This window comes from Impatiens glandulifera, chromosome 2 (genome assembly GCF_907164915.1).
Source record: "Impatiens glandulifera chromosome 2, dImpGla2.1, whole genome shotgun sequence".
NCBI classification, from domain to species: domain Eukaryota; kingdom Viridiplantae; phylum Streptophyta; class Magnoliopsida; order Ericales; family Balsaminaceae; genus Impatiens; species Impatiens glandulifera.
The window spans coordinates 36,258,267-36,277,822 of NC_061863.1; the positions used below are offsets into that span (position 1 = coordinate 36,258,267).

Genomic DNA, 19,556 nt, shown 5'->3' on the forward strand with positions numbered 1-19,556 from the left:
TAACCTTGTTTGGCATTTACTTTCCCAAACTAATCTAGTTTGTTCATTCATTCTCAAACTAACCTAGTTTACTATTCAAACTCAGTTTTATTTTTTTTATTTTTATTTTTACATTTAAAATTCATTATATATAAAACTAAATTATTTATATTTTGATATATAATTTAAATTATTATTTTTATAAATTTAATTATTTATATTTTGATATATAATTTAAGTTTGATTATTTATATTTTAATATATATATATTTACATTTTAATTATTATTTATATATATAATAAATATTCCCCTTAACATTCTAATAAATAATTGATAAATATTAATAAATTTAAAATATTTTAACTATAATAATATAATAATTATATATTTATAAAAACGTTTTTAAATTTATCAATTATTTATTAAATATAATAACATTTTTAATTAATATTTTAACCCTAGAAATATGGTAATATTTTTATTATATTTAATAAATAATTGATAAATTTACAAACGCGAATATTTAATTATTATATTGTTATGGTTAAAATATTTTAAATTTATTAGTATCCAACAATTATTTATTAGAATTATTTAATATTTATTACATTATATAAATAATAATTGAAATATATATATATATATATATATATTAAAATACAAATAATCAAATTTTTTTAAAAAAATTATATTTAAATTATATATCAAAATATAAATAATCTAATTTATAAAAATAATAATTTAAAATATATATCAAAATATAAACTTTATATATAATAAATTTTAAATGTAAAAAAAATAAAAAAATAAAACTGAATTTGAACAGTAAACTAGGTTAGTTTGAGAATGAATGAACAAACTAGGTTAGTTTGAGAAAGTGAACGCCAAACAAGGTTACTTTAGGAAACCGTTCTAAGTTCAACTTCTCAAATAAGTACGATCCGTCAACAATAATGATCCAAATCTCCAATTTCAATACACAATAATCTCCTTTAACTCTTAACAATTTTACTTGTGAATTGTTTCTTTGCACCAACTAAGGAAATTGAATCACATACAAGTCTACTTCAGCTATATACCTCATAGTATACATCATTTTTCCAAGAATGAGCTCTAATATCACGTTACCTTGTAGAGGAATTAGGTATAAATCTTGAATATAAGAGGATAAAAATATTAAATTAAGATAATGAGTGAAAAATCAAAGGAAGTAGATAGAATCCTAACTGTTAGGATGAATACAATAAGAATAAGAGAGAAATTATAACAAGAATTTTTAACTAAATCATTTCATATCCACTATTCACAACTAACTATTCTATTTATACTATTAATTTATAACTGCCACTTTATTCCCGTCATTATATTTAATCATAATATTTTTTCCCTTGTATTAGTATTCTTCCGAATGATGCCCAGTACACATTTTCTGATCGCTTTTCTCGCCGCGGCGTCCTTTACAAACTATGTGCAGGAATACATTAGACTACACTCGACAGCTAATGTGACTTGGTTGAAGACTCTTGATGTGCGAGTCATTTAAAATTTCGGTGCTACATTCACTATTATCCAAATCAAAGTTGGATGGTTAGTGACAATTTTATGGTTTTTTTTTTATCTAAATAAATGTTTGAATAAAAATACATGGTAATTCTTAAATTCATTTTTTTATTATCTAAATATTGTTCCAAATAAATTAAACAAAATACCAATTTGATTAGAGTAATATGTTGAATGGAAGGAAAGTTTGCATCAATTTTCCGACATGGTATTGAAGATATTTTTGATTAGATTGTCATAAACACATCTTGATAGTGTTAAACTTATAAAGTGAGTCTTATCACATACTTATTTTCATCTCAAATATTTTTTCTTCTAGTCCAGCTGCAATAAAAGATGGATACTAATTCTAAGTTCGAGCCCATCAAACAAGTTCTACGCCTGACAATTGCATGTGCCTTTATGCCATATTCTTGTTTCCCATTGTTTCAAGTTCCATTATAAAAGGTGAATTTGAAATTGAAGCATGCTTTATGTTGTTTTTTATTTCTTTCTATATATGTAGATTAGTTCTGCCACCTAATACAACTATCCACCACAAATCCCTCCAAATCGTCCAATTGAGCAATAAAAAATAAAAGCATTCCTTGGTAGAAACAATTATAACCAATCACTAATTTTCAAAACCCAGCAGATCAAAACCTAAACCAAAATCTTAATTCCTAAGCACAAAACAGAAAGAACAACAACCAGGACATACAAAAAGAAAAGAGGGTTTAAACTGATCATAAAATGATGAATAATAAAATCTTGTAAGGATTTGCATGTTCTATTCTCCTAGTAGGTATTAGTTTAGATACACATAAGCTACCCTCACACCCACCACAAAAATAAAAGTATTATGAAGATTGTTCGCTGAAAAGACATATTTCCATAAGAGGGTTATTTCTTAATGGGATGTAGGAAGATTAGAAACATTTGGGCTGCTATATTCTATAAACAACAGAAAAAAAAATTACAACTATAAACCACACATTCTCTATATACTAAAATAATTGAGATTATTACATGAATAAAAAACAATAATAATTCTACTATACCTAACCACCAAGGTGGATTCAATACATATATAAACTACTCGGGTACAATTGCTATATATATATATATATAAGTTGATTAGTTTATGGCCAATTGTTTAGGAGCAACTGATATTTGAGCCAAGTAAGCTTTGGACAAAGAGATGAGCATGCGATGACAAGCCAGAGCCACAGCTTTAACAAATATCAGTAAAGAGTGCCAGCTTAACCTCAACATCAACATAGGTTTTTTCCTCACAGATCTCATTATCTTGAAAAATATCACTTTAAGTCGCCTATCTCGTAAGATCTCTTCATACCCAATAGTAGTATTTTGCGAATATATTTTGGCACCCCCCATCCACTGATACAGTACATCGGCTATGGCCCTGCAGAGCCATTTCCGGAAGAAGGTTGCTTCTTTCGATACCATAGCCTGGACAAGTGAGGCTCCATCCTGAATCAAGTCCAGTTCATAAAATGAATACAGTACTGTTTGAATTGTTTCACTTACAAAGGATTAGCAAAAAAATCACACCATATTCTAGATAATGATCCACAAATAAACACTTTCAGTTCTAGTGGGATCGTAATTGTGATGTAATAGCAATTTCCAAATAGGCACAAAGAAATGATAAAATTGGGTAATCAATTCAACTTAGTTGGATAGATGTGTTATTTAATAAATAATGTATTAGTAGTATAGGGGTAATATGGTAATTAGTAGAGTAAAGTTAGTCGTTAGTGCTTATAAACAGTAAGTATGATTATGTGTTATATGAGGGAAGAGAATCAAATCTCATTTATCTCATCGAAAGGATCAGGCATTCTTTGTCTCATCAATCCTTGTACAAATCCCTAGATCTCTAGGCTGTTACGTAACTGATAAAGTCACATTTAAGAGCAATAAACAAATTTTCCAAGAAAAGGATCAACAATGATTTAGCATCAATATTGCCAATGCTAATAAGATAGGAAGAGGTTTTGCTCATTCGAGTAGAATCAAAAGCATAATAAAATTAATAAATTGCAATGGAATGTAAACAATCAAGAATAACAATGTAGTTTCGATAAGATATGCTCACCACAGTCATTAGAAGCCTCCTAAGCACAAATCCATTTTTAGATGGTAGAAGTTGAAGGACTAAGTTTGCAATTTGAAATGCGTTGTCAGGTACTCCATCTGCTCTGTAATTGAGAGATATTTCATCACTCACTGTCAGAACCCGGTGCAATCCTTTCCTGAAGACAGAAAAACTAGCATCAGGCATTGCCTTAGTTAAAAGCAAAGGGAATATTTCTATTTTGATGGGAAAACTCTATACAAACATGTCAAAAGTTCTTCTTCTTCTTCTAAATTATGGACTTGACATTGCTCATTTAGTATTATTAGCTTAGCTTGTGTTTCTGATTTTTCTCTTTTGATGTGCGATTTTTATTTATGTCAAATCATAAATAGTGAATTGTGAGAGGTTTTTTGGTAGACAATGCCACAAAACCTTTCAAACTGATTATCAATATTTCTTGCCATTTACATGAAGGGTGATCATGTATTTATTTATACAAATAGTAATAACTATCTAGTCTAACAGTAATCTACTTTGCTAATAAGATAAACTATAAAATTGATAAAATAATTACTATTATAAACTTAACTAACATAATTATTCTAATTGTCTAACTAGAAACTAGAAACAATATTAATGACAATAATCTAAACTAGTTAGGTGTTAATCCTCTAGCCATGTGTCAACTCTAGATTGTCCTTCAAAACATTAAGGTTTTGCTAATAAGATAAACTATAAAATTGATAAAATAATTACTATTATGAACTTAACTAACATAATTATTCTAATTGTCTAACTAGAAACTAGAAACAATATTAATCACAATAATCTAAACTATTTAGGTGTTAATCCTCTAGCCATGTGTCAACTCTAGATTGTCCTTCAAAACATTAAAGTTTTGCTTGGATGTGTATAATAGGAATTCGAATTATAAATCCAAATCCAATTTTATAAGGTTTTGAAAATGAATTGTAAATCCCTTTTTTTTAAAGGTCAATTTTTATTAAAAGAAGAGCGTAAGATGTGTTACGAAAGGGAAGGAAAAAACAAATAATAAATAAGAAAACAAAGTAAGAATTTTAAATGCCAATAAGATCGAAAAATCTCATCTCATACAAGTCCCCCTTATTGGATTTAAGCGAACACGTGTAACATGAATCTTTTGAGACGCTCGTATCCATAATTTTTTCCTTCGAAAACTCTTCGATTTCTTTCTTTCCAGACCGTCCACCACATGATGAGGGGAATTAGTTCCAGTCGTCCGCGATGTTGTTGTTAGAACTACATTCAATACATTTGATCTAGAAGTCGGCGACTTTTGTTGGTGTATCCCATTGAAAATGAAGGAACTTCTGCAGAAGAGCCCACATGCTTTTGGCAAAATCACAATGCAGAAGAATATAATCAATGGATTCTTCACTCTTCAAACTAATGTTGCATCTCTAGCGAGATGAAATCCTTTTTTTTTTAGTTTGTTAGATGTCGAGACTCCTCCATTAATAGCTTCCCAACCAAAAAAACGAGATTTTTGATGGAATTTTTGATTTACACGCCTCTTTCCAAGGAAATCGGGATAGAGTCCTTTGGAGAGACACATGATAAATATAGCTAGTTTTAAAATGAATTGTAATTCTTATGTATGGAGAAATCGTATAATTGCAATTCTGAAGAGTGAAGGATGGAATTGAACGTATAAATCCAATTCATTATTTTTTTAAGAAGAGCTCCAAAGTATTTACAAAGAAGAGCTCAATTAAAGTTATTAAGTCAACAAGCCTTAAACCCCCTCATCAATTGGTCTTAACTTGCTTACAATCAACCAAACACACATAATTGTGCTTATTCTACATACCCCTAAGAAATCTTCTTTGCATAGCTTCAATTCTTTTTGTCACTCCTACCCGAGCTTTACCGAAGGGTGAAATAATGATCTAGTCTAACGCTAGGATATGAACAGTTTCCACCTAAAACTTCATTTTGTATCAAGCCCACCAAGTTCCTGTGATTTAAAAAACTTTCCAGTTTTTTTATCCAAATGAAAGAGTAATCTCAACCACTTTTTGACCAAACAAAAATAAATCTATTTTAGAAAATACATCTATTCCAGAAAAAAATTGCCATTATGATTGAAGCTACAACTCAAAATTTTCTAAAAAACACACTTTTCAAATGAGTTCCAAATCGCAATTATCTAAATAATTAGGTGTATTCCTTTGGCCACCTGTCAAATTTAGATTGGCCCTAAGCCCTATTACTTGTTTCCTTAATTTTTTTAGTCAAGAATAGATCAAATAGCTTGGTGAGGATGGCATTCCATATAAGATAGGAGAAAAAGTTCATAATAAGAATTACTTGTGCACGTTTCACCAACCTGGTTGCTCCTACTCTTAAGAAAAGGCCGAGTCTTTGCCAGTCAAATTCTTTCCTTCTGTTCAGAATCGCCTATAAGGAAAAAAATGAAATTAATAGGAAGAATAAAAGCTCATACCAATATGCAAACATTAACTGAAGTTAATGAGAATAAACTACACACACATGGTATAATAGTAAGCAAAATTGCTTGTATCAAGTCACTATGACACTTTATCAACATTCTTTACTAAATCCACTTCATTATGAAAAGGACATTTTACAAACCATATGAATTCTTTAGCAAGCACTTTGAAATATGCAATTGTTATACAAATCTTTCTGAGAAAATATATTGGCAGCTAGTTTGAGAATTGGAGACACTTCTAATCCTTTTTTTATAACTTCTAGCTGAATAAAATGCCTTGCCTGTCTTTCGTCTCCAGTGCAAAAATAACATTCCTAGCAATCAATGAATTTGATAAAGCAATCCTGGAACTATATTTTCACAAAACTGCATGACACATAACAGCTAACATATACTTTGAGAAACACTCAGTACCGAATGCAGAATTCTTCTTGTAGCTGCAGTATTATCAGTTAGAAGTTTACGGACAACATATGGGTATGCAGCCTCAAATGTCTTAAAAGTTGGATCTGCAGCTACAGCCAGTCCTGCAACAGGGAAAGTTGAACAACAAAACAAGAAGATGAAGGAAGCGGTTTGGGACATGGAGTTTCAGCAAACATAAAAAACAGTTAAAAACAAGTCATACATCTATTTGTCATTTTAACATGATAAAGAAATAGAGACATGGCCTAACAAGAAAGCATGTCAAATCTGTATCATATCAATTGTGCTTATCACAACTATATAATAATGATGGAAAAAAGTAGCAGGTGTAATTTGGAATATGAGAAATCTCTATTCAATTGGTCACAAGTTTTATTTTTCAAGCAACTGGGATTCACTATAAAACCCCTATGTCTAGGTTACAAACTAACCAATAAATTAGTGAGTTGTTTGGCTCTGGACTCAAGAGTAGCATTCAAAGCACGAGTCTTAGCCTGGACATTATTTTAGTTGGACCTGAGTGCAAGCATTACAAAGTTCACTCATCTAAGCTACTATAAGCTAGCCTGTTTATGTGCTCCAGAGTTAGCTCATGTGTATGGTTTGTGAGCCTCTTATGTTCAAACATGTACATACATTAAAATAACTTTTTCTACTGGGAACAGAAGCCAACTATATCATTATATTAGTTGTGGACAAAAGATTTATAATTATACTCAGTGCCAAAATGTATTTCTTTTAAATGTTAAAGTTTGTATTAACAGAGTTTTCGCCTTCCAATACTACAAATAATGTTTATACCAAGTTTTGAACACATAATTCAAACATTGTTTATTAAACAAGTCATCTACGGGGCCATACTTTATATACTTATCTAAAATATAGTACTTTATATGCATCTATCATCCTTCACTTTTCTTTTCTTTTTTATGTATCTTCTTCTATTTGTTCTTGTCTTTACTCCTGTGTAGAAAATATCAAACTCTACTAATTATATTTGAAGAATTTGAGAAAGAGGTAAAATTGAATGATATATCCATTTCTTTGATAGGGTAAACATCTAAATACACATAAAGTAAAGAAACATTTGATAAAAGTGCCACAAGTTAACTTGTTTAACTTGAGAGATGCCTATATTGATATATTTTACCACTCCCCCTTATCAATCTAGGAGGTAGTTTTCTACCTAAACTAGGAGGCCCGAAAGAACTTGATTCAATTTAGAAGAATAACTTTGAGGACAATCGCGGACTAGACAGTCAATATTTAGATTCTAGCAGAATTGTGTAATGAGTGTAGTGGCGACACGCTGAAGTGTCTGCACATATGATGCCATGAATGTTTGATGATTTGGCTCACATTTGAAATGGGCTCTGAATTATTATTTTGTTACCGACTTTATTTCCTGGGGAGGATAGCACGACACCTCCATTTAAATCAAAGTGTTCTTAGTGTGAATCGAACCTGAGAACAGGTAAGACTCTTTTCCACTTGTGGTACTCTGATGGGTTGGGCTTTGAAATTTTGGTTTAGTCCAAACAAGATATGGGCAAAAAGGTCATTTGTTGGCTTGCTTTATGGGTGTATCTACAGTATAAATGTGGATTTTTTTAAATACTACAAAATAGAAATTGGGTGTCATGCTATTTCTCCTTAATTCAAAAAAAAAAAAATCTAAAAATAAACAAGGCTAAAACAGATGAACAACCTTCATTATAGCAGAGCCACAACTTCCTTCTTTGGAGCACTAAATCGCTAACTATGATTTTCAACAGCTAACCATAGAGAATCACAGTGAGTTTCCCTTCAAGAAGTGCAGCTGAGCCTCCAGTGACAAACCTCGACCAAAACTCTCTTTGGCGTTTCTGGCGGCTCTTGATGGAGGAGAAAGCGTCGTTGCTGGTGCGTTAATTGGCTACAAATTTTGGTGGAAGACGATGGCTACAAGCGACAAGGTGACACAATAGGTGTGACATTTTCACTTCAGCTAATGGAGGAGATTCGCGTCGGAGTGTTGTCGGTTGAAATGCAGAGTTTGTTGGTTTTCTTTTTAGCCGGAGATGTCGATGTGTGGTTAGTTAGAGTGGCTGATTAAAATGTTCTCATTGGTTTATAAACGTTATGGATAAGACAATTGTTGTTGAACATGGCTACACTTGGAGGATCTCTTAATGAATATGGGGTATTCAGGCAGTAGATTTGTTTGGTTTCAACGAGGATAAAACAGCATAATATAATTTATTTGTAGAGTTGTGGACCGTTGCCATGTGATTTTTCTCTAAGAAAAGTAACACTGTTATGATGTCACGAAGTATTTGAGAAACATGAGAGATTGAGGAGGAATGATTTTTCCCATATCTTTGATATCAATCTAGTTTAGTTATATATTACCATGATTAATTAGACAACATTATTTCCTCATAAGTCTACCCTCTCTTTCATACAAGATGGAGACATGATTAAACAAACAGTGACAGTCCAGTCCAATTAGGATACCAACAGCTCCATTTAAATGGTGTGAAATGGACAAGAAAATTGAGAGAAAAAAAGTTCAATATAATTTGACCCTTTTTACAAATTAGATGGACTATTTAAACGTTTTCCCTAACGTAAAATCTAATTTTTTTATCATGAAAAAAAGGACGTAATTTTAGCTTATATGAATGTTCTTAGTCATGATAATAGTTCCAACTTAATTTTCGAAAATTCAGCCGTATTAAAGATACTACTATGTCTATACATGTTGACAAATATTATAGATCAAAACAGAGTATAAATAATTACACTAGACATAGTCATTCATAAATGTATTGCACAATATTTAAATTGGTTTAAATAAAGGACATAAGAGTATTTCTCAGCATGCTTCGTCCAAAATCAGGAGAGGAGACTATATGCAAATAATATCAGCATGAAATATACCTTCTAAGGAGGCAAGAGAGCGTAGAAGTAAAGTGTAGTATGGTGGCATGCGGAAATGATACTTGAATGCTACGGCCCAAATTTTACCCAAAACCTTCAAAACAAAGTTCAAAAGTTAGTCATGGAGACTAGATGCAAAGAAGCTAAGAGATTCAAAGACAAAAACAAGAGAAAACAAATATTTCCAATAAACATTGTTATGAAGTGATTTTTCTACAAACAGAGGAAACTATTATTTTCCATATACTGCACATGGAAACAAATGTTTTGAAGACTAATGATCTGTTGTCAAAATACCACCAAACAATTAGCATAAAAGAAGCATAAAGTACACAACATTATAACCATCTAAAAGTAGCCTAATAGTTTTGATCATTCGAAGATTATGTTCCAATATTAAAGAGGAAGTCCTAATGCATCTTGAGTTCTGAAAACTGTGTGGAGTTCAAACTCATGGAAATGTAGCAGTAACATGGATAAATTTAACATAATTTTCTAGAATGTTGAATAAACTATGGATGTTTTGATCCAGCAAGGCTTCCTTCGATTCTACATGCTATTATAGAACAAATGCAAAAGTCTCAAAAGAACATGAATCTCACCCTGCTAAATTTTACATCAGGAATTCCATCTTTAAACTCTACCTCTCCCAGAGCATCCTCCAGATCCTAAGCCATAGATCAAGGAAAATTTGGTTGTACAATATCAGGTTTAGTGAAATAATTTATACAAGATGCTTATATCATCAGTAACAACAAATAATGGTATGTGAGAACTAGGTCACAAATACAGCACCATGGTAACAAGCCGGATATTGGTCCCCAGTGGCACTACATCCATGTCTGCTAATGCATGGACAAGAGATCCCCAATCACCATTCACAATGTGCACTATGGAAGCTAGCATGGCAAACTGGTGCTTCTTTTCCATCCTACAGAGCAATCCAAAATCCAAAAACCTAGAAGAGTAATCATAGGAAAAATTAGGATTCAATGATTCTCCTTGAAATAGAAAGTAATATTAACCATGGTGAATAGAAATAAAATTCCACACACAAGAAAATGTGTATACCCTATTTCTCCAGCTGATGTGTAACGCAAGTTCCCAGGATGTGGATCAGCATGCAGTAGGCCAGTCTCAAGGAGTTGAATAAGAGATGCCTCTACTCCTTTGGTAACCTATAATAAGCGTTTGTTAGTAGCATTATAAACTAGTGGAAGAGAATAAACAAAAGAGAACACACTCCAAGGATTAAATGCAGGTCATTAATTATATTTCTTCAAGTCATTATCCCCTTTGCTTTTTTACAAGCAGAGGTGCAGAATCAATCAATACAAGCACTTCAATGTCCCTAACCTCCCAACTGAATTGAGATGAATCCCAATGGTCTAAGTGTATGAAAAAAGGCATAAGTATAATATAAATGTACCAGATCAAGAAGGCGTCGCTTAGCTTCCTTCTGATGCATCTCTGAAGTCCCGTGATCCAATAACTCAGCAGTAGACATGAGTAGTAAATCATTTGGATTTTCACCAATAATCCACTCCATTGTGAGGACTCTTTTACTACTTAGATGCTGAAAAATTTTTGGAACCCGAATGAAGGGAAATTGAGCATGAGCTTCCTGAATGAATAACAACCGTAATTAATTTGAGGAGATAGCAAAGGAGAACCATTTCCAGAACTAAGATATCATTGCTAGATGCACATGTCATAAAGTTGATTTTCCATCATGATATACTTACAAAGAAATTGGCTTTGGAGAAATTTAGATACTTCTCCCAAGTCAAAGATTAAAATGAACGCGCACACACACACATATATAAGAATTAGCATCTTTATATTTACTAAGAGGAAAGTGGTACAATTAATGAAACTAATTCTATATCAAGGAATTTCACACTTACAGCTATTCAGATTTTAAACTTTCCTTGCATATAATTTTCAACTAAATTTGCATTTCCTAAGTTAATTTTGTAACTGGGTCCATGAAAATTTGAAGATGCGAAATTAAACAATATGTAACCAAAAATTATGATGCTTGCTCAAACATTAAAAACAAGAATTAACACCATATATTCTGAAGCATTCTCAGCTTCTAAACGGTAATCCAGCTCCCCAACTAGTCCTTTTCCAAGCTCATCAGCATAAAGTCGAGGATCGCTTTTCCTCTTTGCTAGTTTTTTTACCAACCCTAGCTGAAAAATCAATTTCACTGTTACAAAATTGACTGTATTGACACTTATCCATAGAAAGATTACATCTTAAGAATATGCGAGATAAATGGTGATACACACCCCAAGCCGGAGAATGTAAACATCTCTAACTACTACATGACGTAAATTAGGACGTTGAACTTTCACAGCAACATCAAAGCCATCAACTGTACGACATCTATACACCTGTTAAAAGCATCAAATAAAAAATAATAAATGTGTCTTCTGAAAGTTTAAAGCAAAATATTGAACCTTATGAAATCACGAATATAAGTCACCTGACCAAATGAAGCTGCAGCCACAGGTTCCTCTGTGATATAGCTGAAAAATGTTTCTGCTGGAGAACCTAATTCTTCTTCAACAATCTTCATTGCAAGATCCTTAGGGAAAGGTGGAATTTGATCATGCAGCTCGGACAATGCCTGCAATCATAAACATAAGGCCAAAACTAGAAAAAGAAAGGACATAATTTGGATTTGATTTCCTTTTTTCATTTCTCAGAGAGAAAGCTGATGCCACATCATAACAGAAAATGTTTGCAGATCCAAGTAAGTTGGGTTACAAGCTCCATATATCAGGATTCACATGAATATGTGCACTGTACATTCATGAGCTATCTGTGGGAAGATCCAAGCAAATATTGCTTGAAATTTCCAGTAAAAGACAGTGCAAAGTAAGATAAATATGCACCAATCTTACCTTTGAAATTTCAGGACCAATTATATCTGGCCTAGTGGAAAGAGACTGACCAACTGTGGTAGCACAGAATATGATAAATGAATTACATTTTGTCCACTTTCTGAATCCAATAGGCTTTTTGAATAATTAAAGAATAAAATCCAAAGAACGAAACGGAAATATTAAGGAAAGCAAGAACATCCAAGTCATTTATGATGACATACCTTTAATAAAAGTAGGCCCTAGGCCCAACAATGTTTCTTTCAGCACCAGGCCAAAGTAGTACTTCGAAGCATCCTCCTCAAATTTCATCTCCTTGCTTATTTTGTCCGAATTTCTGAAGCCAGAGGTTCGAATCCTAATGGCAGCTGAAGCAAACGAGAAAAAGACCTTGCAACACATATATCACAAACTCAAAAGCTTGAACCCAAAAGGATAAATTCATGTTAATTAAATATATCATAAACTCTCCTAACTAGAGATGTAAAAATGGGTCAAGCCAGCCCAGTTATGTTACAGTTAAGGATAAACAATAATAATCTGAAGGACTAGCGCGGCACCCTGAATGGGCAAGGCAGGTCAGGCTGGGAATTTCATGTTTAGCCCCATAGGCACATTTGGACTGGTCTAATATATGTGTTCCTATAATAATAATAATAATAATAATAATAATAATAATAATAAAGAAAAAATGGTAAATTTATACATGAACCTTTTCAATCCAGGCAGAAATGCCCACGTACTAATAAAGGAGAAAACTTACACATATTTTAATAAGGTGCAAAACCAATCATCCAATAAATTGAATGGAATTTATAACGGAGATGATGGTTTCATTTATCCAAATTCCGAGGATCAATGTAGATCACTACCTCAAGAAGACGAAGGGCAACAACATGAGGCCTGCAATTGAAATACTGAGCAACTTCTTGTGAGTCATACACCTCAGGGAGTGGTTTAGTCCACATCTTAGACAAACAGTAGAAATAGCCAATATATGCCTCTAAGGCTTTGAGATCAGATACAAGCAAGTCTGCTCCAGAGAGTTCTGAAACCCACAAAAAAAAGTAGGACAATTTGTAATTTCAACAATTTATCAATTTGTACATGAGGCAAGCAAACTCAAATAAAGGAACAAGAGAATCATCCTAACAGATGAAAGTTCAAGACCCACATTGACAAAAAAATTACTAAAACACATCAGAAAAGGGGCTATAACACCATAATAGATAAATACAAGTTTTAAACTTATGTTGAGGTCAGCCTAGTTTCATCATCTTCTGTTGATTGTTGTTGTGGAGCTTAATTGTGTTTATTTTCATCCTTGGAAGTTTTAGACCTGTGTTGAGGTCATGCTTTACTCTCCCTTTTACAGCTCTTAATGAGTTACTTGTAATTGGTGAATCACATCTTGTAATCTTTCATAATAATACATGTTTTAACTTTTTGAAAAAGGAAGAGAAATATTCAATTAAAAGGTACTTAGTATAATAACTGCACTATTTGCTCGGTAATCTGACTCCAGTCAAACATGGAAGTATATTACTTCATTAAGATTGCACCATGTATAACAAGCATGGTTAGACTTTATTTATAGAAGAATTCACAAGTTCCCATATTCTACAAAACCTTAAATCCAGTTTTGTGGAAACTACAGAATAAAACTAATAGTTTTGTCCAATGGATATTTACAATACGATGGAGTTCCAACTATTTAGAAACTTCCCAATTATCTTTTAGTTCAGTTTGTTAGGAGTTAAAAGTCTTTACTGTGGACTGGTATGTCATTCCCAAACTACAAGGTAAAAAGATGTTTTGAAATAGATTGAACAAAAAGTACAATAGTTATCACCAAAAAAAAACATCTGTAACAACCCAAAAATAAATAAATCAGACAAAAAGCTGAAGCAAGATGAAGGAATCCAAGAGAGAAAATTCCTTGGGGGAGAAAGAGAGAGAAAGTTCCAGAGAGGAAGAAGAAGCCTTTGAAGAGAGATAATTCATTCAAGATATTTACATCCATTACAAACTACTTATTTATACTTTATATTACAGATTCGTATCTGAAAAATAACTACTAAACAATAATAATCGCCAATAACTAGTGTTAAAATCTTGGAAAAAAAAATGTGAATTGAAAAATGTAATATTGTTGAAGTTGTTAATCAAATAATTACATCCTCCATTATAGGAGTTTCATTACTAATTCCAATTAATAAAACTAATTAACAACTATTAAAACTAACTAGCAGTTATAAACTAATTAATTAACTGTTTATTAAACTGTTTTATTATTTTCTACAACTACTACTAATTTAACTAACCACTAACTGCTTATAACTTCATATACAATATTAATAATATCTACTAGCATATTAGATATATCACTTTAATATCATATCAGAAATCTCCATCATCCACATCAAGCCTTGAACATTCATCTTTCTCGTAGACCCAAACCAATCCTGAACATAGGTATCTTCCCTTCAACTTGTAAATTTTTTAGGCTTTGGAGCAAATCTGTATTCTTCTATAGCCCTTTTACGAGGAACCGTTTCACCAAAATATGTACGAGTGTTCCATGTACTCATCACAAGCCCATGCACTCACCAAAATATGTACGAGTGTTCCATGTACTCATCACAAGCCCATGCACAACTTCTCTAAACAAGACTCTAATAGAGTACGATGAACCCAAAAACGAGAGCAGCCCCCAGAATCACATCGTTCTTGTCTGAATCGTTCACGGCTCAAAGATCTAATCGACCAGTCGCCTATTAGGCCTTCCAAGACTGTTGGATCGACATTCATTGTCTTCCACAATCCCACAATTCTTCATAGGCCAAGACCTGTGCTGTGAAGTGGCCTCTAGTCAGACTATCCACGACTTCTAGATTGACACCCCCGCAAACTCGCAACGCCTAGTCAAAGACCGTGGACTGATAAGAGTCAAAATGTTTGATAAGATGATATAGTTCTTTCTAATATCTCTATCACACAATTGCACATGGTATCAAAGTCATTGACGGTCATAATCTCATCATAGTAGAATTTGTACTATTTGTCCTATGGAAGTTGAAATCTCCCACTCCTAAATTTACTTAGCTTTCTACTAAGCTATCTCAATTCCCCTATTTTTCAGTACTTTGGATTTCCAACTCAACCTGAAGCAGCATAACAAAGTATGGAGAAACACTTCAAACTTCATTGCATGAAATTTCTTCTCATGTCACATCGTAGTCAAGTTTTCACGACATTCAAGCATAAGGGTATATTCTAACACAACTCCTAAGTTGAATGGATCCAACTATCTCTTCATGGCATTCAAGAAGGTATATTCCAGTCACAGCTCATAAATTGAATAGATTCAAGTTTCTCCAATGGTCTAAATAAATGTTGATGTTTATTTGGAGAAAAGACAAAGATAAATGTCACAAATGAGATAGAAATTCATGAGAAGAACATTCCAAGGAATAGACAATAGAACAATCACATGATTATGTGTCCATAATGAGAACTGCAATGCTGCTAAAATGAAATTTATTCCAACTATGAGAATATAGTTGAGCTCTTCCATATTGAAGCAAAACCATTATCTTCGCCAAGACAGTAATTAATGTGACAAACTACTACAATGTACGGTGAAGCTCAAGCAACTTGACATGATCACTCCTAGAGTCCTAGTCATGGAAGTGTTGAAGATGTAGACACTAACAAAAACATAGTGGAACGAAAGAGGGTCTTGAAATTTCTATTGGGACTCAACAAAGATCAGGATGAGATAGTAGAACTTATTTTATGGGAATCAAACTTCTGCCAAGTATTCTTTGAAGTGACGATGGGTACTCCAGAAACAACAAAAATCCTCCTTCACTAGATGGTTCTTCCATTATTGCCCAAGGAACCCATTCCAATTGCATTACCACACGAAAACAATGAGGAAGAACATATTGCGGTGTATATCGCAAGCCAGAAAATTGTAAAGATACTTAAAAGTTCATAGGAAACTGAAATGGTATTAAAATGATATATCTAAGATACTAGTATATAATATCAATATATTATTATTGTATAGGAAGTTATGGGCAGATGGTAGCTAGTTAAATTAGTAGCAGTTATTTTGTCACTAGGTAGTTATTTTTCAGTTATGATTCATCAGTATAAATATATAGTTTGTAATATATAATATATGTTGAATGAATAAAATTGTCTCTCTTCTAAGGCTTCTTGTCTCTCTCTGGAAATATTCTCTTCTTTCTCTTCCTAATTGGAATTCTTTTATCAAGTGGAACCCGACCCATCTTTCCTTGTACCTATAAAGCATCGCATCCCAGTTCAATTCCATCAGCATATATCGCCATGGAAGCAAACACATAAGGAACACTGGAATTGACATCACCTTCGCCTTGGTCGTTCAGATAAAACCTTCAATCTGTGGAGAAATGAAGTTGAATCTGTAAAATCTGGTGGGTAAGGTTGATTAATTAGGCCAGGCTTAAAAAAGATAAAGTCATTTTGCTTGTGTTCAGCTGTAGAATGAAGTATAGTTAGGGAATGAGGCAGTTGGGCTTTAGTGGGCAAATTTATCAAGGAAAAAAAAGAGAAATTCCTTCTGTTGCTGAAGAATGCGGCAAAGGGGCACTAGAGATTATCAGGGGGAAAAAATGAAGGCAACATTTCAGTCTTTTCAAGATTCTTTTTGTCCTATTTGATCAATATATTCAAAACCAAAGATATTCAATTTCTAAAATTGAATATCCAGCAAATGTATAAAGGATGCACACAAATCACAGAAGTGGTGCCAACTACCAAAGTTTCGTCACCACAAATGTGAACTCTACAAATTTTGTCAATCTAATAACACATCTCCATCTAAAAGTCTTAGATGCAACGATGATTTTGATCATGAAAGTACTTGTGTTCAACTAAGATGAGATTGTGATTTCATTTATTCCTTCACCCAATGTTGTGATAGGCGATTGATCTTGAAAATGCTCATGTTCAACTAAATATGTGATTGTGATTTCATCTATTCTTTCACAACTGGTGCAGCTAAACACTTTGGGGAGAGTGAGGTAGTCCTAACTGCCACTTAACTAATCAATAACATGCCATCTATAGTCTTCTAATTTCAAAGCTCTATTCACCTACTTCAAAACACACAGCTACATCAAAGTTCATCTCCCTCAAACATTCCCATATGCTATTTCTTACAGTTTCTCTATTTTCTCCTCTTGACACCATATTCTTCCAAACTGTAGCATTTTATAATAATCCATATTATATCTCTAGAGAAACAGGTTATCATAAATTACATACAACCGTGCATTTCCCTTCACACTTATGTATACATGTATCAAACAGATATACAAACTGAGGGTTGACAGACAATGAGAACAAACCAGGATAGTGAGGTTGAGGCCAAGAAGGATCTTGCAATGGAGGGGCTTGAGGGTCCTCGAGATTGCGGAGCCAGATAACGTCGTCGAGGGTTCTTGAAATCTGGGGAATACGAAGAGCTCCATTTGCCCAATCGACACCACGGGTGATTTTCTTCTTCAGAAAAGTTGCATCCTTTTTCACCACCTCGAAGAAATGTTCGAACCTTCCACCTAGACGCACTTGACACAATAGTTTCTTTCGAACTGTATCCGAACGCAGGCGTCCGTGGCAGTGAAACAACAGCGGGGAATATGACGGCACAGCCAAGTCCATGACCGCCGGCGAGAGTAAGAATTGAAGTGTGGTTATCCCCTATCACTATTGTCTCCTCCCATCAAGAGGAGGTGAATTGAAGAATCGCATATCCATAGAGGATTACTAAAATTTCATTACTCAAGAATTGAGTGGTGGCTATGCTTTGCCTGGTTGATCATGTATTATTATTTAGTTGCTTTACCCACGAGTAAAAATGTGAACTTTTTTTTTAAAAATCAGACCATGTATTTATTTTTTTAATACAAAATGTCAACAAACAACGTTTGTTTTAGTAAAACAAAATTATGATTACAAAGATAAAGTGTCGACAAATTTATTATTAACAAGTTGTACTTAGATTGACGAAATGTTAGGTGGATTTCAATGGCGTCAAGTGAGTAAGTGAGTGAGTGACGCTTAGAGTTATATTTGTTTTATTTATACAGTTAATGAATTTGATTCTAAAAAAATGTCTCATTAAATTATAAATTTTAAAATTAATTCTTATTTTGAAAACTTGAAAAAGAAAGTTTTTGTTGAAAACTTGAAAAAGAATAAATTGTTGCCTAAAGGCTGAATATATAAGACAGAAGCTGAAGCTCTCTCTTTCCAATTGAATCACCAGATTTCTACAAGTTTGATTTCTTGAATCAACTTACTCTCTCTAGATATTTTATTCTCAAGTGTATTTTGTAAATCACTACGTGAAGCTGAGAGATAAGTTACTAAACTATTTGATAGCCATTAACATTGTGTTGTAAGTTGAACAAAGGTAGTTTTGTTCAACAGAGAATTAGCTAGATCAGTGAGTTGTATTCGTCTCAAAGTATCTAGTGATATCCTTTCAGTTGTTGGAAGAAGGGGTGACATAAGAGAGTTTGTTCCGAACATCCATAAACAACTCACTGTGTTATTTAGGGCTGCAAATGAGCCGAGTCGAGCTCGAATTTGCTTGAACTCGAACTCGACTCGATTTAGTATTTATTAGCTCGACTCAAACTCGAGCTCGAACGAGTTTATAAATTTGAGCTCGAGGTTGACTCGACTATTTACCTATAAATTCGGCTCGACTCGAAAAGCTCGAGCTCGAATTCAAGCTCGAACTCAAACTAAAATTTATTTTTAAAATGAAATATCAAACTTTCATACATATACAACATTTAAAACATAATATTTAAAATTGAAAATATGAAAAAATTATAACTATTTAAAATTTCAAAATCATAATAATCCAAAAAGCGTTCAACCACAATTATTAGTCCCTTAAAATATAAAATTCTAAAATTAAAGTACAATACTATATAAATTGTTTGAACATTCAATATATTAATATTTTTTAAGTCACGTTCTTCAAGCATAACACAAGTACACCTACCTGCATTTAAACTTAAAAATAATTAATATAAAAAATACATGTTAAAACAAATAACTAAAATTTAACTTACTTTAAGGTTTAAGGGTAGATACGGACAAAAACAAATTCAACCTATTTTTTTA

At 32.6% G+C, this 19,556-nt stretch overlaps 1 protein-coding gene across 1 annotated transcript; it reads right to left on the reverse strand.

The window, feature by feature from the left end:
• Positions 1-2,448: 2,448 nt before the first annotated feature.
• Positions 2,449-18,189, reverse strand: LOC124923834 (uncharacterized protein slr1919). The gene is made up of 16 exons (XM_047463812.1): positions 17,765-18,189; positions 13,235-13,410; positions 12,587-12,752; positions 12,384-12,436; positions 11,963-12,106; positions 11,766-11,870; positions 11,541-11,666; positions 10,898-11,092; positions 10,540-10,646; positions 10,264-10,426; positions 10,071-10,136; positions 9,469-9,562; positions 6,535-6,647; positions 5,995-6,065; positions 3,642-3,798; positions 2,449-3,013 (listed from the first exon to the last, which is right to left on the reverse strand). Exons 1-16 carry the CDS (start codon positions 18,075-18,077, stop codon positions 2,657-2,659), a joined length of 2,406 nt encoding a protein of 801 aa, XP_047319768.1. The 5' UTR covers positions 18,078-18,189; the 3' UTR covers positions 2,449-2,656.
• Between the last annotated feature and the right edge of the window lie 1,367 nt (positions 18,190-19,556).